The 25,019-nt window shown below is 41.3% G+C and overlaps 2 protein-coding genes across 2 annotated transcripts in view; one reads left to right on the top strand and one right to left on the bottom strand.

The window, feature by feature from the left end:
- The window catches only part of nt5dc1 (5'-nucleotidase domain containing 1), a 116,276-nt gene that overhangs the window by 8,153 nt on the left and 83,104 nt on the right, over positions 1-25,019 (top strand). Inside the window, exons 3-6 of the mRNA XM_028604809.1 lie at positions 4,201-4,272; positions 4,360-4,469; positions 4,604-4,683; positions 4,780-4,861. Of these exons, the coding sequence (XP_028460610.1) occupies positions 4,201-4,272; positions 4,360-4,469; positions 4,604-4,683; positions 4,780-4,861 (344 nt within the window). The remainder of the gene's footprint in view (positions 1-4,200; positions 4,273-4,359; positions 4,470-4,603; positions 4,684-4,779; positions 4,862-25,019) is intronic.
- On the bottom strand, positions 5,057-11,636 carry col10a1b (collagen, type X, alpha 1b). Its single transcript, XM_028604808.1, has 3 exons — positions 11,554-11,636; positions 10,812-10,938; positions 5,057-7,542 (listed from the first exon to the last, which is right to left on the bottom strand). Exons 2-3 carry the CDS (start codon positions 10,921-10,923, stop codon positions 5,687-5,689), a joined length of 1,968 nt encoding a protein of 655 aa, XP_028460609.1. The 5' UTR covers positions 10,924-10,938; positions 11,554-11,636; the 3' UTR covers positions 5,057-5,686.

The following is a 25,019-nucleotide window of genomic DNA, read 5'->3' as shown; positions in this document are numbered from 1 at the left end:
GTGTTGTCTTCCCGTCTTGAAAAAAATCAATTTTTTTTTCTCCAATGTTTTAAATTGTAAAATTTTTGTTCTACACATTTTTAGCGCTTATTTCTATGTTGCATATTTTATGATATAAAACAAAAATTTAAAATGTCAACACAAGGGTTAAGATAACGGCAGCGTCTTCTTTGAAAAGCCCCTGGCTTTTCTCTAACGTTGTTAACATGTTTAACGTTAACGTTCTAATGGAAAGCAAGCTTATCGGCTAGTCGGCTAATGTAAGATCAGCAAATTGTGTTGTTAACCTACAATGTTAGTCCAATGTGAAGGATTTGGGCAAGGCTATCTCCTCCACTGCATTAGTACTGTTACCTGATTTTTATGTATATCTTGTCGTGAGATATGAGCGAAATGAAAACGAACACGTAATGAAACTAGACCCATTGGTGTCTGGTTTAACGTTGAGGAGTGATGGAAACGCCTGCTGGCGGATCATGTGACGTTGACTAATGCTAAGGGAAAACGGGCCCTTGACAGGCTTGCAGGCCAAAAGAGATTTAAAAAAATATTTTTTTTTACTCTCCACTAGACCAGTTTTAAGGTTGTTTTATGTTCAGTGGTGTTTTTTCTTATTCAGCCCTTCTTAGTTTGCAGGTATGCATTTTGATAACGGGTCCAATTTGCCCCCCGAGGACAACAGGAGGGTTGAACAGCATCATGTAAGCAATGGCGTCAGCTGATTTTGCCGGGGCTTCAGCCCCGAATGTTTTGAGTGTAACCCTGAATGTATTTTGAAAAGATGACTGACAAATATAAAACCGGATGTCGCTTAGTGTCCACTCTCGCTGTAAAAAGCTGTGCAGCTTCAGGTTTATGGATGCGCCCTGCTGTCGGCATGCTGCGGCAGATGTGTCCCGTTTGAGCTCCGTGTATTCCTGCTGTAGGCTAGTTTCGGTTTTCCACCTCCGATGTAGAGCAGCATACAGCCACTTCCCTAAATGTTAGGGGTGTGACGAGACGCTTACTCCACGAGACGACACACATCACGAGATTGGGTTCACGAGAACGAGACGAGACGAGATTTAAATTTTTTTTTTTAAAGAAATCCTCAATGATGAAATATATGAATGGAAAATAGTTTTTTTATTCAACCTGTGAAATCTAACTCCTTTCCACAAATCGAACATAAAAAAATAAACAGTATAAATAAAATAAATGTGTAAACAACAGAAAATGTTTAAATGCAAACAGTAAGTGTATCAATAACCAAAGTACTGCTCTCTCAAAACTACAAGTGCAAACAGAAACAATTTTTTTCTATAAGATAAACTACACAGAACAGCCTAAGATATGGTCATGTTATTTTTCAAGAATATAAGCATGTCGACTATTTCTGGCAGCAGTTGAGACCTTTGGGCAGTAACTATGTCTCCTGCAGTAGAAAAAACACACTCACTTGGAACTGAGGTAGCAGGGATGGAAAGGTATGCTTTGGCAAGTGGAGACAGCAAAGGATATTTAGGAGTTGCCGAAATCCGACATTTTCCACCACAGAAAATGGCCTCATATCAGCTGCAATGAAAACGCCTATGTCCCTCGTTATTGCCGTGGCTCTTGCACTTACCGGTGGCAGAGATGCAAAGGCTTCTAGAGTTGTTTGGCCTTTTAATGTTTTTGTCGCGGGTGCTGTAGTTGGTAGAGAGCTGTGGTGGTGCTGTAAGTGTTTTTGCATAGTGCTCGTGTTAGCCGCGGTATACGGCATTTTTTTCTTACAATATTTACATATTGTGTTCGTCTTGTCTGTCACTCTTTCCCCCGTTTATTATTCCCGCAGGAAAACCAAAATGTTTGCACACAAATGATTTAAAAGTGGCAGGGGGATCTTCAATAGTAATTTCACGCTCCATCACGCTGACATCACATCGCCTCACGAGACAACTTTTCACCTCGACGAGAAGTCTCGTCACGTTTTAATCTCGCGAGATCTCGTAAAACGAGATCTCGTCACACCCTTACTAAATGTTGTCTCATTCAGAGACCAGAGACCCAAACGGGGCTCTGAGTCTGTCAGAAGGTCTGAGATCTACTATATCAGCAGATCAATCACGTAATGCACAGCAGACTATGGTGCAGGTAGATTATTTTCTGAAATATAGTGACTTTATTCTTGTAATAGTCTATTATAACTTTATTTTTCACAAAATATCCCGACTCCTCCAAATCTCAGAGAATATAGATGAGATGAGTTATATTTAGAATGTGCACAAAGTTTTGGACATGAGCAGAAATCTTGCTCAAACATCTGAAATATTACAATCCAGGGGTTTATTAATGAATTAAAATGAATAATGTATCATTGAGGTTACTTCTTCAAAAAAAGATGCAAAAGAGGAGGGAAGAGTAAATGATGCCTGGGCTACATGTGTGCTGACTCAGATCTATTTAGTTAAACAGATCTACAGGAGAATAAATAGATGAAAATAATACAGAATGCCTGAGAGCCTTACTGCAATATATTCCATTATGTTTTTATATTTGTATTGTAATCTATGTGTTTCTTTACATAACGATATTTCCAGCATATTGATTCAGAAAAAGGTAGAAATGCGTGTGAATAAGTATTTAATGCTCAAAATTTCCGGGGAGTGAACCCCAAGACTCCCCACATCATAACACATGTTAAGCATGTCTTGTTGACTTGTGGATAGGCCCACTGATTTTGTGATGAATGATTTTAAAAGTAGCCTCAATTCGGCCTGCATGAAGTTGGAAAGTATTTGCTGTTGCAAAGAATTGTTTATGAATGCACTTTTAAAAAAGTTGTGGAAATAAAATGTCTTAAATATTTACATTTTATCAGTTGTTATTGAAACTCATCATTGCCTGGAACACACAAAAGATGGCATTTACTGCAGAGGCGTGTGTGGGTTAGGGCAGGCGGATGGGAATTTGGGCTCGGCTGTCCTTACCTATTCTAAGGGGAGGCTCACATTCACCCAATTTGAAAACCCCTGCGGTAGGCTACCATCAACGTCATCTTTTTCGCTTCAACTATTCAGCTGACTAGCAGTTTATGTCACACACTCGACTATCCTGCTGTTAACAGACCTGAACTAACCACAGATAGTTGCCTCCTTCACGCACTCATGGCAATGCGTCACTGCCATTCACGGCTAAATGAAAATATGGGAAACACAATGGGTATTTGGTGTTATTTTTGGCGGGGTTCCCTGTTGCACAATGATAGGGGAAACGCTGGTAAATGAACGGCCGTTGCATTCAAGGTCTCGCCAAAGAAGTTCATGTCTATGACCTCCAGCGAAAGCTCTCTGTATTCCAGTTTTGCAGAGGCACCGTCACTGCGTCCGGAGCTTAGCGCCGCCCAAGACGATTGTGATTGCTTTAAAGAAATGCAGGGGGGGGAAGCAAACTACCAGCCTAGCATATTGTGTCCCCTCCTATACTACTGCAAATGTTACTCATTATAATTCCAGCTCTGAAAAAACAATTAAGACATTAGTCTAGCCTTAGCGATGTAACGGGCAAACCGCACAGGGAGAGTAAGAGTTATCACCAAAACAAAAAACAGCTGACTTCTAAAGCAAAATGCAAATCCTCCTTACAAATAATGGCATCATCACACGAGCTGTGGCGGAATATGGTGACCACGGATTGGGGACTTGCCTACTTTAGTTAAATCATCATCAAAAAAAGCCATGCCAATATAACAGCTTCAAGTTGTTTTGGAGGCTTTTAACTGAGCTACCTGTTGGCAAGTAGTTCACCCATGCTTTCAGTTTTTTATTAAATGGTTCCCAACCTTTTTGGCTTGTGACCCTTCAAAATTAAGCAATTTCAACTCGTGACCCTACCCTGGCCACAGGTTATGGTCTTTGTGAGGACATAAGCTGTGAGAACATCAATCAGAGAATATGTTTTGCTTCTCTTATTGTTTCATCTGAAAGTTAAAAGCAAAAAGGTAAAGCTATCTAGTATTCACAACAAAAAGAAATTTGATAATTAAGAGTACTAGACTCCCACCGGGACCTTTGTTGCATGTATCCTGAGTTATTATGTGGCTGTAGTGGCTCAGTAATCTGTTTTGCTGTTCTCTGGAACGGTATGCACCGAGTTGTCCATGCTGAGTAGAGGACAGCAGTGCTGATCTGGATTCCTGTCTTCATACTGTATTTCTAACATGCTGAATTTTGTGTCTAGTTTTAAAGGACTAGTAGTGGATCTGGAGGATGGAAACCTTGTGAAGCTGGCTGAAGATGGAACTGTCTTGCGGTATGTTGTTTTGTCAAAGTTGTTGTTGCTTTCACTGACCTTTTTAAAAGTGAGATAATAGAAAAGTTGTATTCTTTGATTGATTAGAGCGACCCATGGAAGCATTGACCTCAGCACAGAAGACATCATCAAACATTATGGTCCAAAAAGGGAGTGGAAGCACTTCAACAGCCTCAATACTTCTTTCACAAGATCTGGTAGGATATTTACATCCATCTTCATTACCTAATAGCTACACGCTGTACACTTAAGTAGGTTGAAGTGCATTATCTGGTATTCTTTCACATCACCTGTCACTGGAGTTATATGACTTTTGTTTTGGTCTTTGCAGCAAAATATTATTTCTATGACAACTACTTTGATTTGCCTGGGGCTCTCCTCTGTGGAAGAGTTGTGGACATGTTGCATAAGGTATTATTTGATAAGTTATGGTTTTAAATTAATAGTTGAGACTTACATGTGGAAAAAGATGTATTGTAGATTGTAACTTTATGTTTTTGTAATCAGCGAGGAAATGAGGTGAATTCCGACTTTTGGAAAGACATGGTTGCTGCCATCGACCACAATTACAACACATCTGCATTCAAAGGTAGGCCTTTTATTTCAAAGCAGCACACATTTATTTTATTGCTTATTTCTAATGTCTTCTTGTTAAGGACCCATAATGTAAATAAGAACAACACACACACACACACACACACACACACACACACACACACACACACACACACACACACACACACACACACACACACACACACACACACACACAATAAACAGGATATTTTCCTTTTTAAACTAGAACTTTTATTCTGTGTTTTGGTCAGTAAGTGGTACATAACTTAACACATCCATGGGACATAGGCCTAGTTATTTTGAAAAAAAAATGCAGTTTGAATTTCTCATTCTGTGTTGTTTTACTGATCACAGTGCTTATGAGAATGTGCTGATCTCTAATACATATAGTACAACAGTTTTGAGTGTCTTTTGTATGTATATTACAGGAAAATTCTTAAACAACAGACATTATAAAAACAAACACAAATAAAAGACGTGCTGTAAATGTTACAGGCAGTTGTAAAGCACCACTTAAGATATCTTCCAATATTGTTTAATGTTTAAAAAATGTTTAAAATTGCAAAGGCACACACATGGTGGACTGGCGGAAAGGGATCAATCTGAACGATATACTTTTTTTTGCTCAGCATGAATACCTTTGTCAGCCGAATCAATTGTTAGCAAATTAAAGACATTTTATTGTTGTAAGATTTGAATCTGACAGTTGAACTAGTTAAAATAACAACCATATATATTTTGTAATCTACAGTCTCAATTTGGAATTTTATAAACGGATCTATTTCTCCGAGTAGTTCAATGTTTTGTAAGGGTTTGAGGTTTATTTTGATTTGTGAAATCACGTTGAGGCAATCAAGAACCCAGAGAAAGAGCAGTGAACATTATCTGCTGCAAATATGCCGTTACTCTCCTCATCAGGGACCTGGACATAGATTCTGTCACCGGCATGCAGCATAAGGACAGTACTGCCTGACATCTGATCCAGGAAGCCTTTGTTGTACTCATCATAGGTGAAAATAACTGGCTCATCATTTCTGTAGAGGGCCACTAATGCATTGGCACCATTGACATGCATATGATAGCTGAAATAGTAGAGGCCTGGGATCTGGCAGGTAAACACACCACTGTGCTCATCATAATGTTGCTCCCCATTGTACAGAATCTGGTTGAACTGAATAGGGGTTGCAGCTGGGGGGTAGGCTCTGGTCAGCACAGCACTGAAGGCGGACATGGGGGCCTTCATCATCTCATGAGGCATCACAACCTCGTGGGACTTGATTGGCATGCTCTTTTCATGATGGTAGACCACCTCTCCTGGTGGGCCAGGTCGACCAGGAGGACCGGCAGGGCCTGGTTGACCATCATGACCTCTGGCACCTGGAATTCCAGGTGGACCCTGAGGACCAGAAATTCCCTTAGCTGTCATGCCAGCTGGGCCAGGTGGGCCTGGAAGACCTGGATGGCCCTTAAGTCCAGCGGGACCTGCTGGACCAGGTGGCCCAACTGGTCCCATGGGTCCTGGCATTCCGTTCTCACCACTTTTTCCATTTCCTCCTGGTGGGCCTGTGTGGCCTTTTGGTCCTGGGGCACCATTTGAACCTGGAAGTCCTGGGCTACCAGCATGGCCTTGTGCACCCTTTTGACCCTGAGGACCATTATGCCCTGGAATTCCTGGAGGACCTACTGCCCCTGGGACACCTGGTTTTCCACTGAAACCCTGAGCTCCCTGTTCACCCTTGGTTCCCCTTGGGCCTGGTGCACCTACCATACCAGTGTCACCTTTGGGTCCCTGTGGGCCTGCCTCACCCTGGAATCCTCTTGCACCCTGTGGACCAGCTGGGCCGATAGGACCAACAGCACCTGGCTGACCAGTATAACCAGTTGGGCCTGGCTCTCCTTTTTGACCAGTGGTTCCTGAAGTACCGGGGGCTCCTCTGCTACCTGGTATTCCAGGTTCGCCCGTTTTGCCAACACCTGGCATACCAGGGGCGCCTGGCTGACCAGCTGGACCCTGTGGACCTTTAGCACCCATAGGTCCAGGCATTCCTGGCGTACCATTCTGGCCTGCTTTCCCAGGTGCTCCTGTGCCTGGAGGCCCAGTGTGACCCTTTGGTCCTGGAGCGCCCATTGGCCCAGGAGCGCCATCTCTTCCTGGCTCGCCACTCTTGCCAGGTTCTCCAGGATAGCCAGTGTGACCAGGTATGCCAACTCCAGGTTTGCCAGGCATTCCAGTTGGGCCCATTGGTCCGATTGCACCTGGTGGTCCCTGGACCCCAGGAACTCCAATGCCTTTCTCTCCTTTTTCGCCAGGAATGCCAGGAATACCAGGATGTCCCTTCAAACCAGGCTCTCCTCTTGGTCCCATTTGCCCAGGGATGCCAGCTGGTCCAGGTTTTCCAGCAGAAGAAATTCCAGCAGGCCCAGGTGTTCCATGTGGACCAGGTGCACCTCTGGGACCCATTGCTCCAGTTGCACCAGGTGGACCTCTCTCACCAGGGGCTCCAGGGTTTCCTGGTTTTCCATGACCACCTGGGGCACCTGGTTTACCTGCTTGAGAGTAGCCGGGGGGTCCGGGGGGTCCTGCTGGACCTGGTGGTCCAGTATGTCCTACGCCATTCTTTCCAGGATGTCCAGATGGTCCCATTGGTCCTGGCTCACCTGGAGGACCTGGAGGACCTGGCTGGCCTGCAACAGCTGGGGAACAAATAAAAAAAAACATGCAGTGTTATTATTCAGGTAATATGATCCATACATCATAACGTCTATATCTTACTTTGGTCATTTTGGTTCAGTTTGGTGTTTATAATTTGATTTAGTAAACCGTTGTACTGAATCATTGTCTTTGATGTAAAAAGGAAAATGCACAGTGTTCCACATGATGTTATTGGTGAATATATAAAATACACATGCAAGCATACAACAAATGATAGACATAAAAAGCACCCTTAGTTTTCCCCAAGGAAATAAAAACTGAAATAGTGCATATGATCAGGAAATGGCTTCATTTTCAAGCAACTTGTACCTTTTCAATGCATTACGTAAGATGCCTTCTTGGTCGTTGAATGACCCTAGGTTTGGCATTCTACTCCATAAGACTGCAACCTGACTTGAAACACTGCTCCCTATGATTGTAGGGTGGGTTGGGAGGACGGCACTCCTTTTTCCCAGGATAGTGTTCACAGCACCACTGGTCTGAGGTGATGTCCTCACCATGTGTCTGCTGGCATGGGACCCAACACACCAGCTCCTGTGCATTTCAGTTCAACTTGCCCACACTATACCGCACCCCTTAATTTCCTGTACTGTCCATGGCCGTGGATGTATAGTTAGTGGTCTGCAACTTGTCAACATCACCTTGATGCATTTCCTGCCACATAGTGTATAGTTTAAGGGCAAGGTCAAATGAGTGCATGTATGTGTATGTGTATATGTGTGTGTATATATATATATATATATATATGTATATATATATATATATATATATATATATATATATATATATATATATATATATATATATATATATATATATATATATATGTATGTATGTATGTATGTATGTATGTATATATATATATATATATGCACTAAATTGTATATAAAGTGTACAACATCTGATTGTTGTTCTACTGAAGGTTATTATTATTAGTCACTAATGTACATTGGGCACATCAACATAAGAATAACCCTGTGCACCCTATAATGAGGCAGGGGAGATGCTTTTCTTCTGCTTTTCTCTCTTCTTTTATTTAGTTTTTGTTTTATTTGACAGTAAACCGAGAGATGACAGGAAATGAGGGGACAGAGAGATCAGGAATAACATGCAAGGTTTCCTGGTCAGACTCCAGTGAACCCATGGGCCAAGAGGTTGTTCCTCAAGATTCGATTTGATCTTATTTTATTTGTGAGGAACAGCTAACAAAATGAAACATACATGTTGACATCTGATGTATTGTTTTAGTTAGCTTAAATATAATTTACTTAGCACAAATGTGACATTAAATATGTTTAAATTCACAAAGGAAATCTTATTTATTTATATATATATATATATATATATATATATTATCTCATCTACCAGGGCTTTACCTTTTAAAAAGGCATGAACAATAGAGTCCAGGAACTATGCACAAAGAGCATCTCTGATACAGTTATCACACTGCATTCCTTTATACACCATAATTCTAGATGTATCATTGCCTGTCAAAGAATCAAATCCACTAGTGTTTTTATTTGTTTAAAGAATGCTTTGACAGGGCTGTTATTTCAAGCCACATAAGGCCGTGCCTGAAACCTCACAGAGGATATTTGTGCCAGAAGTGGACTTTTTGGCAGCCAGAAACACCACAAACTAAAGGTGATGATACTGGCCACAGTAGCTGAACCATGTACGGCCTGTTAACACTGCAAAGTGCTACTATGCTTACATTCAGTGTAGCATCTATATCCACTCTGGATTTGGTTGCCTTCAATAAACGTCATCTTAGTCAGAGTCTTATTATGTAATTCTTCTCTCACTCATTGTCCTTTGTTGTGGTTCGTTTGTTAGATTTACAGTTTGAACTTGTGAGCATTTTTGTTTTCTTTTTCTTTCTTTCTAATTATGTGGCGTGAATTTGATACCACAAAGCAGCTTGTTAGGGTGTGCCTGCAACGTGGTCACAACATCTGTTTTGGAGATTTGTCAAATTTGTGCTCTTTTTGTCCTTTTTCTATTCTATTTTTGTATTGAGGCACACAGTCAAACCACATCAGAACCTGATAAAAAACAAAACTGGATAAATAAATTCTAACTGGCAAGTGCATAATTTAAATCATTGTTTAGCTGGGATATAAAATATAGTGTTATACATCATCCTGGCAGTTAAATCATTACCACTTCTTTAGTTTTTTGTTTTTATGACACATGCAAAAGCAATGTGTCTTTATTTATCCAGAGCACAAGTGCTCTTTTAAGCTATACCCCACCTCAGTTATATGCAGTTATACACATTCATCAGTTCAGCCAGTTCAACCACAGCCTTCTGCTCTTAGCCAATGAGCCGTTCGTGCTAGAGCTGGTGGGTGTGCACCTTACTGAGTTAATGAAGGCAGCCTCGTTAACTGTATGAGCAAACAGTTTGCCAGGTTGCACAAGAGAGGATCTTACTGAGAGGTCAAAGTAGTGGTGACGATAACGATTAGGATTAGGATAATGACTTGAATCTGCAGGCAATTATGAAATGAGTCTCATTTGATTCTGTAACTGGTGCAGTAAGCTGCAACGTTTCCAGGGTTCACGTTATCGTCATTTTCAGATCAGTGGTTAATGTTATGGCCGTATTTGGATACAAGTCTAATTGCTCCGGAAAAACGTTGAAACGCTGTGTGCCTTATTTGCACTATTAAAGTATTTTACTTTTTTGTCCTGCACCAGCAACTACATGGATGTGCACAACATTTTTTTTGACCTAATTGGATTGGATTTTGGATTGGATAATTGGATTTTCAAAAAGTGGAGTTACATGCAATTGTAGGCTGTAACTCTATATTTCACCTGTGGATTGCTTTTACACATCTCCAGCGTATGCTTGCTCCCCTGTTTTTCAGTATCACAAGTTATAATTCAAATTCTCTAAGCATATGTCTTTTAAATTCTACCAGAAGTGTAACTTGAAGTGTCATCTGGTGCTATATTGCAAGTTGAATAAAAATACAGCTGATGCAGTCCCTAGGCAGTCTCACTGGGCAGCCTGCAATGATGTGAAATGAACAATGGGCTTGGCTGGAGTTTAATTATTATACTAAACATAAGTAGATGCTATTCCTGCTTATTTCCTCCCCACCCCCCAGTTGATTTGGAACCCTCTATTTTTGTGTGAATTTCAGCATATCCCTTTAACACTAGTTTGTTATGATTGTTGTTTTAGTCAAATTGTGTTCAAATGAACAACCGTGGTGAGAAAAAGACCTATGTGACTCACCATGACTCTTGACGGGGTAGGGAGTCTTACTGACTTTTGGGTAGTGCCTCGAAGGGGTCGCCTCAGCCAGAGCTAGGAGGACAAGGAGAACGCTCGTTACCCTCAGGTCCATCTTGGGAAGCTAAACCTGCAAAGACAGAAAACCGTTCATGTGAAGAGGAAACACTTCTTTGTCTCTTATGACAATCAGAACCCCTTCCCCCTTCCCCCCTCCCCCCCACAAACAAACAAACAAACTAACAAAACAAACATGTAAGATCATCTCTGATTGGCACGGAACCTGCGTTGTTCCACTTCACTGACACTTGACAGTGAAAGTGATTCGTGAAGTGCAGTGTGGTTGGTGCATCAGGTAATTTAGAAGAATAAGATTGTATATGAATATGAAGCACTGTGCTACATTTACATGTATGAAATGTGATAAATAAAGTCTGATTGATTGATTGAGCACAATGCAAATAAATGTCAGAATGTTTCATTTCTAAATCGACCAGACTTTTTAAAAGTTTTTACTCTTCTGAAGTGAGCAGCTACTGTAAAAAGTATGCACTTTTAACACATTTATGTTTACCATGTGATCAAAACTTGCATCACAGGAACACAATCTCTCAGTGTAAACCCAGCCACACAGTAGCATGGCTCATTACACTAATGTAATGCATTGGCATCAGCGCGACCCTCCCCTCAGTGAGAGCCAGGTTGCAGAGCACTAACCTGAAATCAAGAAAAATATCCACCTTACCTTAAGGTTTACGCTCCAGAGAAACGGTGGGGGGGTCGGGAGGCTGCTGTCCCGGCACTGCGCTGTTATATCCTTAGTTGTGGAGTCTGTCTGTCTAAGCGGCAGCTGCTCTTCCCAGGGCACTGGGCTCAAGGTATTTATACGGAGCGTGGTCTCCAGCATCGTGGATGATCTACCTCGCGTGGAAGGCCCTCCCTGCTCTGATGTCATCTTTAATGACTGGTTCCGTGTCCTGAGAGGGAGGACCATCCCTTGCCTCTCCTCCCTGAGACTCTCTCTTCATCTGGATCTCTCTCTGTCTGCACAGAGCAGCAGAGATTCAGTGGATTCCTGTCTAATTTCCCTTTGGGTGACATTTTCATAAATCAGTTTCTTGATTTATCTCCCTTGGGTGATTTGTGGCACCCGGTTGTGCAGATCTTAAAGGTAACATCCTTTATTCAGTCATACACAGAGCTGCAAAGATTGATTGATTAGTTGTCAACTATTAAGTTAATCGGCAACTGTTTTTAAAAAAAAAAAAAGCGATTAATCACTTTGAGTCATTTTTTTTATGAAAAATGTAAACATTCTCTGATTCCAGCTTCTTAAATGTGAATATTTTCTAGTTTCTTCACTCCTCTGTGACTGGAAACTGAATATCTTTGAGTTTTTTTTTTTTTTTTAAACCATTTTTTTACAGAAAGGACAGTTTTTCAAAACCATTTTAAGAGATGGGCCCTTGATTTATGAAAATCTTTGAGTTGTGGACAAAACAATACATTTGAGGACGTCATCTTGGGAAACACTGATCCAAATTTTTCACAATTTTCTGACTTTTTATACACAAAACAACTAATCGCTTTATCCAGAAAATAATGGACAGATTAATGACCAGTCTTAGTCAAGGGTTGCAGTCAAACACAGCCATTAATCACTGTGTTAGCACTTTTTGACAGATGAGTCAGGAGTATTAAACTCCCTGTCTTAGTGTCCTTTTCTTATCCCGGATTTGCATTTTTAACTTCACAAACAGGTTGAGTATTGTTAAAAACGTCAAGGTATTGACTAAGTGGCTTGTGACAGGATGTTCTTCTGGAAAAGTAAAGACCGTGCAAGTCTGACAATATTTCATCAGTCAGTTTTGGTTTAATCTAAAATGACAACCAGGTTTTAAGGGCTGCTGTGAAATTCTATTTTTATCTGACATTTCTGTGTTTGACAGACAGCAGGTCTGGTGTTCACTAATTTAGATTTAGTTCAAATTACAATTTCACATACACCCTAAGAAATTAATCTGTAAAATAAGTTCTGGCAGCTCATTAACCAGACTTTTTACAGTGATTTTGAAATTATGTGTAGCTACAGTTAAAATACATAACATTTCATGTTAAGCCAAAGTATACAATTATCTCAGTTAGTAAACCTCTGAAAACTTCTAAAGAAACCGACTAAGCGTCAAAGAGATCGACAAAAAGCCCCAAAATGTCAAAAAACTTGGACTTTCTTTAATCTCCGAAAACCAACCTCCGTGGCTGACAAAAGTTGCAATTTGAAATGTAAAAAACAGAAATCCAACTGTGAATATTAAAAAATTTAAAAATATACAGACCTACAACTGTTACTACACAGATATTTCTTAGTGTAGTGCAGCCTATCATGATGCTGGCAGGTTTCTGCCTGTCTATCTCAGTGATTTGGTGTGTGGTTTGCTGCAGGGATCTGCAGTGCAGCTTTCAGACACCAGGAGGCAGCAGTGGCTATCTGCTCCATCCTGGGAGCTCCGATTCACTGAGCTGCAGCAGTGGAGGAACAGTTGTGAATGCGTGCATCCATGTCATCCTCTGACCCAGGGGTGTCAAACTCTACTTCACTAAGGGCCGCACTGGAAAATAAGAATCCCATCAAGGGCCAGACATGTTTAGTTTATTAACATGCTTTTTTTATTATTGAAAAAGTCAAACATCTTTGAATGTACTATTGCATGTCTCATATAGCCTTCTCAGTTACTAAAGTAACTTAGCCAGCAAAGAAAAAAGTGACAAAACATTTAAAAAGCCACAAAAACTAGGTGGGCCGTGGCCGGGTTGGCTCAGTGGGTAGAGCAGACGCACATGTACTGTGAGCTTTATGCCTCGACGCAGAGGTCCAGGGTTAGAGTCCGACCTGTGACAATTTTCTGCATGTCTTCCCCCTCTCTCTTCCCTTTCTCACCTAGCTGTCCTGTCAAATTAAAGGTGGAAAAGCCTCAAAAACTAATCTTTAAAAAAATAAATAACTAGGTGGGCCAAAAGTGATTGTGAACCTAAATTGATACTGTATGTGGGCTGGATCGAAATCTTTTGTCCACAACTCAAAGATATTCAAAAGATTCACATTTAACAAGCTGGAATCGGAGAATGTTTACCAAAACTCAAATTGATTAATTGATTATCAAAATAGTTGGCGATTAGTTTAAAGGTCCCATGGCATGAAAATTTCACTTTATGAGGTTTTTCAACATTAATATGAGTTCCCCCAGCCTGTCTATGGTCCCCCAGTGGATAGAAATGGTGATAGGTGTAAACCGAGCCCTGGGTATCCTGCTCTGCTTTTGAGAAAATGAAAGCTCAGATGGACCAATCAGGAATCTTCTCCTTATGAGGTCATAACAAGCAAGGTTACCTCCCCTTTCTCTGCTTTGCCCGCCCAGAGAATTTTTGCCAACCCATGAGAGAGAGACATCATGGCTTTCAAACGTGAAAAGTGGCAGTTGGTCAAGGCCACACCCCCACCCTCCAACTTGCCCCCCCTCTCTCCTCCTCAATAGCTTCAGACACAGAAATGGCACATACTAAGGAAAGCTCATTGTGGGACTGGCTCTAGTGGCTGTAGTTCTGCACCAAGGCTGAATTTCGGGAAAGAGACTTCAGATACAGTATTAGGGGACCACTAAGGTCTATATAAAAGAGACTTCAGATACAGTATTAGGGGACCACTAAGGTCTATATAAAAGAGACTTCAGATACAGTATTAGGGGACCACTAAGGTCTATATAAAAGAGACTTCAGATACAGTATTAGGGGACCACTAAGGTCTATATAAAAGAGACTTCAGATACAGTATTAGGGGACCACTAAGGTCTATATAAAAGAGACTTCAGATACAGTATTAGGGGACCACTAAGGTCTATATAAAAGAGACTTCAGATACAGTATTAGGGGACCACTAAGGTCTATATAAAAGAGACTTCAGATACAGTATTAGGGGACCACTAAGGTCTATATAAAAGAGACTTCAGATACAGTATTATGGGACCACTAAGGTCTATATAAAAGCATCCAAAGAGCACCATGTCATGGGACCTTTAATAGTTGACAACTAATTGATTAATCTTTGCAGCTCTACTGCATTGTTTCCATTGTTCATGCTAGTCATTTTCCTTCTCCTTGGCTGTGTTGGCGTTAGGGTTGGGCATCGTTTTGATTTTAACAATTCTGATTCAAACTCCGAATCTTCCTTTTGATTCCGGTTCTTATCAATTCTCGATTCCGATTCTTTGAGGGGTGGAGTTGAAACGGGTCACATGCTTATTTCACAGATAAGAGGAACATTTTATTTTGATTCAATGGTGATTCCCAGTTTTACCGGGCTTTTTAAGCCACACTTTAGAGCGCCGCTTACTACATGGCTGGAAGTACGGCGGCCGCTACGGAAAATCAAAACTTGGCTGTGTTAATTTTGGAACCAATGATTGCATTCCAAACCAAATTCTCCAAACAATTCCAATAAAAAAAACAATTCCATTTGAATCCTAATTTTTGAAACGATTCCAAGTTGGAACCGGTTCTCAATGCCCAATCCTAGTTGGCGTGTTGCTGTGTTTCTTGGCACGTTATCACAACCAAGTGTCGATCAGAGGAATAGCATGAAACCAACGGCAGGACTGTGTATTGCTTATCTCACGTGCAGTGAGTACATGGCCGTAGCCAGCAGCTGTTCACCTTAGCTTAGCACAAAGACTGGGAAGAGTGGAAAACAGCTACGATGTCTTTGCAGGGGAGCAGTGACTTCCTGGGATCTCTGCTTCTGCTATCTTGCTAGCTGAATGTGAGAACGTTTTTTTGCTTCCCAAAAATGTATATAATTTAGCATAGCTCAGTGAGCCGTGGGCATCTTTGGTAAGCTCTTATAATGAAATGACAGAGTAGTGTGTGTGTGTGTGTGTGTGTGTGTTGTTTGTGTTTGTGTATAGTCGACATTTAACAACTTTCTAAGCTGCAGATATGCCACTGCATCTCATCATGAAAGTGGCTTTGACCACACTGAGCCATGGCTGCTTTTTTATTTCAAATGGATCTTTTTTTTTTGGTGTGTCAGAATTAATGCCTCCCTATCTAAATCTGGCCACTGTGAGGTTTAATGTAGATGGCTACTTAGATTCCTTAGGTTTCTGGGTAAGCTTATGCTGTGTATGGTAAAAGGCAGTCACAGTACATAAACATGTAATTAGGATGGGAGATGTACTGAATGGAAAGCAGTAGAGACCGAGCATGATATGGAGTGCTTTCAGACACATTCTGACAGGAGGGTGGTTGGCATATCTGGGAAGGGTCTGCTGTAACTATTGTTTTGCCCCTCCAAACATCTTAGCATGCTGCTGCACTCCATCTGGCTCTAATTAACTCCACTGATGACAGGGGTTGCCTCCCAACATGCACAGCCTCCGTTTTCCATATGCATACACTCTAAGAAATAAATCCGTAAAATAACAGAAAAAAGTTGTGGCAGCTCATTACCCAGACTTTGTCCCGTAATTAAAAACAGAAATGATGTGTGCAGCTTCAGTTAGAATACAGAACATTTTCTGTTATTCAAAATTCTCTCATACGAAGCTGCTCATTTAGTAAGCTTCCGAAAATCTTGAAAAACAACTTCAGAAATGGCGTGAGAACAAGTTCCTAAAAAGCAAAAAAACATAGTCGATAAAAGTTTCACCAGGGTCGAAAAAAATGACATAACCGTCGGAAAAAAGAACGTAGAAAAAAGTGACAAAAAATTGGAAAAACTCAGTGACAACGTGGACTTTATTTACCGTATTTTTCGGACTATAAGTCGCTCCGGAGTATAAGTCGCATCAGTCAAAAAATGCGTCATGAAGAGAAAAAAAACATATATAAGTCGCACCGGACTATAAGTCACATTTATTTAGATTATAAATACAAGAGTTATTCAACTACACAATAGCACACAGAACAATACGCTGAATACGGTAGGTGTCCGGTATGTTAACGTAACACATTAACAGTTATTGAACTATACAATAGCACACAGAACAACTAGCTAGCAGGGCGTGGAGCATGGAGGTATTAAAAGGCGTGGAGACGTAACTGCACCGTGAATGAGCCCCTCCCGACTCGTTCCTCCACCTCTGGCCGTCTTGCTTTCAGCCCGCGATTAGCCGATTAGCTTTCTTTGTTTTCTTCATTGCAGTAAAAAAAAGTTGTGGCAGCTTACCGTTTTCGGCTGCATATTTTACTACCTGCAGTTTGTTATCTCTTTTCTTTCTCAGTTGTCTTTAGGAGGAGCGTTCTAGTTGTCACAAGCCTAGAGCGCCCTCTCGCGGCTGTAGACGGTAATGTTTTCAGTATGAATTAACATGTAAAAACATGTTAAATTATATATATTTTGATATATAAGTCGCACCTGACTATAAGTTGCAGGACCAGCCAAAGTAGGAAAAAAAGTGCGACTTATAGTCCGGAAAATACGGTAATCTCTTAAAACCAACCTCCGCGGTCGACAAAGGTTGTTGGAGCACTAGTCTATATTCACGACATTCCACATCTGGGATTGTGACGTTGCCTCTGGAAATTCTGCTGGATGTCTCTCTTTTCGTCCGGATGTCCATCCCCTTCCTCTTTCTTTGTGTTGGCGTTCTAACCTCCGGTGGATTTGTGAGGACTATGGTTAGCTGCTCCTCAGATCTCTGCAGGGTAAATCCAGACAGCTAGCTAGACTATCTGTCCAATCAGAGTTTTCTGTTGCACGACTAAAACTACTTTTGAACGTACACATGTTCCACCAAAACAAGTTCCTTCCTGAAACTGTTTAGCAGAAGCACTGTGGCTCTTAAGCCCGGGACACACGGGGCCGATTATTGGCCGTTGGACAGTCTGGCGAGGTCAGTGACTCAAATCTGTTCGGTGTGTCTGGGGGGGCTGTCGGCGTTCATTTTGGCCAACCTGACATGTTCGGTCGGCGGCAGGGCAGTCGGGACTCACCCGGAAATGGCGAGCGGAATGAGGTGACTAGAATCTCTCAAAATCTGACGAAAATCTTTTAAACTGACCTTTGTTGAGCTGAAATGAAGACAGATTCAGCAACTGCATGGCCTATTTCTCGCTTAAAATGTTTTCAAAAACATGTTTCAGTGAACTATTTTAGTACAATATGAGATCGTATTCTGAACGAGCCACCATGACAGTCTGGCTTTGAATTTCCGGAGAAAACAAACCCATGTGACGCGTTCGTCCAGTCAGCTGCCGGTTGTCATTTCTTGGGCAACAATACAGAGTAGCGCCGCCTGCTGCTATGAAGACGTATTACGTTTCTCATGTCGGTGTCGCCTCAGTGTGTCCCAAGGCAGGTTTTTGGGCCTCGGGGACGCGACTGATCATTTCCACTGGCTTTTCTGCCGAGGGTCGGCCGTCTGGTTGGTGTGTAACCACTTTTAGCAGCACTTAGCGCCGCCCAAGACGATTGTGATTGGTTTAAAGAAATGCCAATAAACCAGAGTAGGTTTTTCTGCCATCCCGGAATGCTGTGTGGACTGGCCAGACCTTCCTTCGCAGCGCTGTGGAGGAAGGTCTGGCAAAGCTAGACTATCGGAGCACAAATAATGCAATTAGAAATGTAAATAAACAGAAATAGTGAATCATGTTCTATGGACACTTTATATTAAAATATACAGACACACAACTGTTAATACACAGGTTTTTGTTAAATGGTGATGAAATGTGTTTTTGCACCCTGGTCATCCTTGGAGAGAAGATCAACATGACCTTTTTATTTTCTGGTTCAAACTGTAGTTTTTCTGAGCATACAGTAACTGCATTTTATATATTTTTATATATATTAAGTTGTCAATGAGTAATGGTGGCCATTTGACTGGGGCTGGTATTATGATCGTGTGACTCAGGATTATTTGGTACCTTAGTTTTGGTACCAAGACTGAAACAAAATTATAATTTTTAACACCTCACTTTGGAGATTATTTATTCAGCAAAAGAGGCTAAACCACTGGTTCTCAAACTATGGTACATGTACCACTGGTGGTACACGCGCTCCCTCTAGTGGTACGCATATGGAATCTCTGATATATGGTAAATGAAATAAATTATTATTAAATAATTTAAAAACATAATACTATAGAAAGACTACAACATTTCAACTGAAAATACTTAAACTATGATCAGTGAAATGTAATTTAATAATTATTTTTAAGTTATTGCCTTACCTGTAGGTTAATATTTTTGTTTCGATATCAGCCTTCTACGTAGTCACGTTCACGAACTGTCATAATTAGTTACAAGATATGTGCAAGATAGTAAACAAAGGTAAAAGGAATGATTCAAAATGGTTCTAATTTGCAATGGTGGCTCCAAACCGGAACTAGTGTAGATCAGGAAGAGAATATTTTGAGCAGCCCTGTGAAAATTATAGTGAATGACAGACAGTGAACCGAGTGCTAGGTTAGTTGCTACTTAAGCAGAGGTGGTGAAGTCTCCACAGCACCTGCTAGCATCAAACGGTGCTAAATAGTAAGAACATATGACCCGAGTTTCCACAAATTTTGGATTCAGTTTGAGCGGGACGGAGGAAGTACAGCTTGGCTGTGGCTGACAACACTTGACAATAAATAATGTTATTAGGAATAAATCTGCCTCCTGTGTCAACTGTACATTGCTGAATAGTGTAGGCCCAGAGGTGTAAAGTAACGAAATACATTTACCCTTGTTACTAACCTAGAAATCTAAACTCCCCCTAGTGGCAGCAAATTTATTTGGCAGCCAGGGGGGGGGTCTAGGCACTCTCCGTTGACTTTCAAGCTGCAAAAACCAAATTTTGGTCAGGCCAATCACATTGTGTATAGAGTCGGTGGGCGGGGCTTATGGCTGCTGCTGCTGCTGGGAACAGCGGTCTTCTGGAAGACTTGGAGTTCAGCTTTTCTTTGATAAAAGAACAAAGAACGGCACAGAAATCATTCTTAAAAAAGGAAGATGTGTTCGGAGTTTTGCCGACCGGATACGGCAAAAGTTTAATCTATCATCTAGCTCCGCTACCTTCCTCGTTGCTCTGTCTGGTTGTAGTGCTATCCTATTACGTGCAGAGGGAATTTGAAAGACAACCGTTTATCCCGCCCCTCGGATCGAGCTCCGTCAATGGTGAGTTCCCAGACCCTACATCTGGATGTGGGTCTGGCTTGTCAGGCTACCTCATTACTGTATCGAGTAGTTTTGTTGCGTATTTTGTATTTTTCAAGTAGTTTTTAAAATCGGTAATTTAAAATGTACTTGATTACGTTTTGAGTGAAGGATTGTATTTCGCTACATTACAAATCCCATCTGTTACTGAGTAAAAAAAAAAAAAAAATCGTACTTACTGACTAACGAAAACCGAAAGGAAGAAAAAAAATTGTACCCGGAACCACTAAAGTGAGGAATGATCAGCATCTAGGCTGCCTACCAGGCTCCAAGTCTTTCTGGAGGAGATTGAGAACGAGATGGAGGTGGATCAGGTTCAGAGACTGTTTCAGTAGAAATGCTAGCTGAAACATTGAATTCTGCTGCCCCAAACGACAAAAATCCTTGGCCCCATTTGAAAGAATGTTTTTCATTTAAATTCAAGAAGGCCAATAGTATCATCATGCAATGCCAGATGTGCCTGCCAAAGGTGACTGAACTGGCAGCATTCGATAACTCCTCAACTAATCTGCAGAAGCATGTTTTGGTAAGTATTTGTGCATTGGTACTTCAAACAAAGTTTTCATGACTAATAGCAAATTGCCAATTAGCAAAACAACATGTTTTGTGGCGTTGCTAATTTTTGTCTAGCAATAGCAACCCATAGGACGACGTATGTAGGACACTGGCTAAATGAATTCACATACATCTGTAGAAGCTAGCTGCTAGTCTGGGCTGTGAACATTAGTCTCAGTTGAACCAATAGGCTGAGCCCCACCGAAATTGTCACCGGTTTGAATGTAAACGAGCCTTTGCATTTACAGTCACATCAGATGTATCAGCAGTGTGAATGGTAAAGGGAGAGCTCTGTTTTTTTGGAGAGGATTGTAGCATGAGGCCCTTTGCCTGCTGTGACATTAATCATAGTAGGTTAGCATTCTAGGTCACTCGGCACTTCCACTTTCCAAGAGGAGATTGTAATCATTTAAGGCAAGTCCCTACGCTCGGCGGCTTATTAACTGTTGTTTATGTTTGTGAAGAAAAGGATGGTCCTCATAACCAATAATGTGGCACTTTCACTTGATTGTTCACTTGAAATCGTGAAAACGTTTTATAGGATAGTCTGAACTAAAATTGCACATTATACCTTTCTAAGGGTCTTAAATGTCATGTGTGACATGTGTTATGTTGTTATTACATGTGTATAGATGTTTATACATTTGGATAGATTTTTCTTTAATTAAAAACAAAATAGTTTTGGATTTATGTCTCCTTGTCCTATTTTCACTACTTATGTTAGGCTGGGCTGTCCAGATTTAGGAGCAGACACGGAGGAAAGGTTGGAAACAGGTATAGAGGTTTATTGAGCACCGAGGTAATGATGGTGCTCTGAAATCCTCTGGGGCTGAGAGCAGGCAGACAGGCGAGAGGCAGGTCCAAAAAAAAAAAGAAAAGTTCAGGCAGGCAGAATGGGCTTCCAAGACTGAAGCGGATATCTGGAGCAAGAGCAAAAAAAAAACACACAAAGTCAAACTAAGCTTAAAACAGGAAATACTAAAGGCAGACTGTCAAAACCCACTTAGACTGGCCGTAGCGAGTGTTACCACTCGGGTGAACGGACGATCTGGCAGAGACTGGTTGGGAAGCAGGGTTTAAGACTGGAGCGGTGATTGCTGGATCTGCTTCAGGTGAGTAGGAAGCCACAGGTGTCCCGACGAGGAGGGAGAGCGAACCAGGAGCGCCACATCCACTCAACCCAGGACAGACAGATGACAAAACGAAAAGACAAGGGAGAGGGAAAACAGGCAGAACCCACTAGGATTGGGGAGGCAGCAAGCCAAACCATGACAACTTAGTACTTTTACTTGAATAATTTTTCAGATAGGTAATTTCACATTTACTTGAGTAATATTTCATTAAAGTATTGGTACTTTTACTTGAGTACAATATTTTAGTACTTTTTCCACCTCTGGGTTGGCCTACGCTACTGTCGGCCATAACGGTGGTACTTGGAGAGCCAAAAAGTTTTAGAACCACTGGGCTAAACTTTGCAACTGCTAAATCTAGAGCCCAACTGATAGGGGATTGTTGAGGCCAATACATATTTAAACATTTGAGACTTTTTATTTTATCGGAACTATATTCCTTTTTTCAACAGAGTTTTTTATTCGTGTTTTTTTTAGCTCTTTTTTTGGCCACTTCCTGAGAATAATATCTGGCTCTTTAGCTGCTAAATGTTCCGCTATATTCACCAGCTAGTTGCTAACTTTGTCTGCTGTTTGTTGCTGGGCAGATAATGTACAGTGGGTTTATCAAAGTCTTTTGACTGGAAACAGCTGTCTGTCGCGTCTGGAAACAAGATTGAGGAGAACAATTAGCTGAACGATTTCAAAAAGCTCCATCGAGCTGAGGGGATCTAAAGAGTCGTTGATAATTATTTTCACTACGAGCAATACCTATTACCTTCCTGGAACTTCAAATTTGGTTATTAAGGAAATTTGACCAAGATGTATACTGAGCAGGACCTATTACATTTAGTCAACTAGAGAACAGTGTTTCTAAATCACCTTAAATTGGTCACATACAATTTGACAGTACAATGTAGTAAAATTCAATTACTGCCCTTAACCCATCCTAAAGCGGGATTCATGGTCCTGTGGAGGCTCCACACAGAGCTTTCGCCATAGCCTACGTAAGTGGCCTGAAGTTTATACTTGTGCGTTGGTGTGTGCGTCGAGCACCATGTGTGTGTGCATGGGGAGTGTGTGTAGAGCGAGTGAGAGAGTGACAGGGATTAGCTTCGGAGAAAGCACCGAATCTAGAGGCGTAAATGGAGTCCCCCCTGTGCTTTCTGACCACGGTGGGAAATCTGGAGCAGGAAAAGTTATCGCTCTTCTTGATTTCATATGGTTTATGGAGAAGGAGATCCTGGAAATGAGTCGGGGGAAATTAAACACCACGAAGCCACAACCATGCAGACCAATCACAGTTGTTGCGGTCTGCGTAGTTAAATTTTTTGAGAGGTGCACATCAGGCTACATTGTAGGGTCCGGCATAGGGTCCTTATCTACACGTACCAACGTTGTATGTACGATTTAACACAGAAGCATACATTGGCCTTAAGTATTAGGAGCAGTGGTAAGCTCTACATATAGTATCTGGGGAGCAACCTGGGTTCAGTGTCTTGCTCAGGGAATCTTGTGGCTGATCGTGACGATGTTATAGGTCAACATTGACATAATTCTGATACAAAATGAATGTTGTTCACTAACCCCTGACAGATTCACAGTATATCTTGGTATTGTTCCAACATCACTGGTTTGTTTTCAATATAGTTATTAATAGTTATATTTATATAATTTGTGTATGTATTTTGGGATTTGGGATTATATTTGGGATGTCCCCATTTGGTCAATTGCGGCTGGTTTTGACCTGCTTTTAAGAGGCGGAGAATTTCGCCCGCAGAATAGAGACGCGCTCTTACTGACAGTCTTTGTAAATACCACGGAATATATAATTAGGCGCACTTTGCGCTTATCCTCCCACCTTTTTGGGTGGAACTCCCACTTTCCCCATGACCCTCCCACGAACGCATATTGAAAGCGCAACTTGTCTCTTCTCGCTCATGTGGAGGACAATCTGCGATTTTACCCAAGTGCGCCCTGTTTGTAAACAGCTCGCATCGGTTACGTCTGTCTTTGCGACCAATTAGCGCCTGGAAACAGGCGCAAACGGCTTGATAAATCTAGCCCAGAGTGTTTGAGCTGGGAGTGAGTGACGGTGGTTCAGATTTAATGTTTTAATATCCAAATGCCACTAAGAGGCACATAGAGCTTTATGAATGGAAGGACTGAAGCTGGACCTCCTGCCTGAGTGTTTGCTGCAATTACAGAGACCCAAAGACAAAAATCCTGGTTGGAAGTTTCACCAACCTGAGGCTTACTGTAATTTTAGAACAGCAACCAAAAGCTTTCACTGCATCCTTCTGGATTTTCTACTTTTTTTTATTTTAATCTTGACATAATCTTGCCCAAGTCATTAAGAAATTATGGAAAGGTTGGTCTCATGAGAAAGAGAGGAATTAAAGCCAGAGACACTGACTTTCTTGGTTACCTAAACAGATTTTGCTCTCATTTTAGGATTTATTTTAGGAGCAGGTAATGGGTTACTGCAAAGCCAGTTATATATGTGCTATAATGACAAGCACTTCATTTTCACTGTGCCTCCCACACCAGCTCATAATCAGCAGTTTTTACAGGGATGGTGTTGCAATCTGTCTATTCAGCAGCTGAAGAAGATCTCTAATTGTCTAACACAATCGCACATCTTGGTCTTTAAATAGTTATATGTTGCACATATATTTAATTTTGTCTGTGGGTGGATAGTGTGGGGGCCCAAAACTGACAAAAGGCAGTAAAACATTATCAGATGAGTCAAACCTAGAACCAATACATTTAAATATATTAGGGATGCCCTGAACCCAGATTTTTGGGGTTCGGCCAAATGCCGAATCCACTGGTTAAGATTCTGGCGAACCCGTAACTGAACCGAATCCTCCTCTCATCCTCAGTCCATTAACACAGTAAATACATTAATGAAGTAAACAACATCCACAGACTCTAAGTCTGTGGATATGTGTAACCGAGGGTTTCTTATATCGTCTGGACTCCGGTTTGGCTTTAAAATAAAGACACTCGCTTCCAATGCCGGAACCAAGATGGCACTGCACACGTTCTCACTCTCACTTTATTCCACCCCAACACAGTCAACCGTCAGAAAATACAACACTTTATTTACTTCCGTTTTTTCTGTCACAATAAAAGCTCTATGTTTACTGCAACTTCCTCTTAACCTTCAACTGAAAGGTTACACAATAAAATACCTTACAAATTTTCACATCACTATCGCCAGATGAGTGACAATTTAGTTTGGCACATTTTTGCTAACCAGTGTATGATGAAGGCATGTTGGGTGGGTAAAATTAGAAAGCTAACGTTAGCTAACGAGCAGCAGCCGCTCCGCTCCCATTGTAGGCAGACTCTG

This window comes from Perca flavescens, chromosome 18 (genome assembly GCF_004354835.1).
Source record: "Perca flavescens isolate YP-PL-M2 chromosome 18, PFLA_1.0, whole genome shotgun sequence".
In the NCBI taxonomy this organism is placed as follows: Eukaryota; Metazoa; Chordata; class Actinopteri; order Perciformes; family Percidae; genus Perca; species Perca flavescens.
Note: the sequence above shows the minus strand (reverse complement) of the source record. Positions and strands in the feature narration are given on the sequence as shown.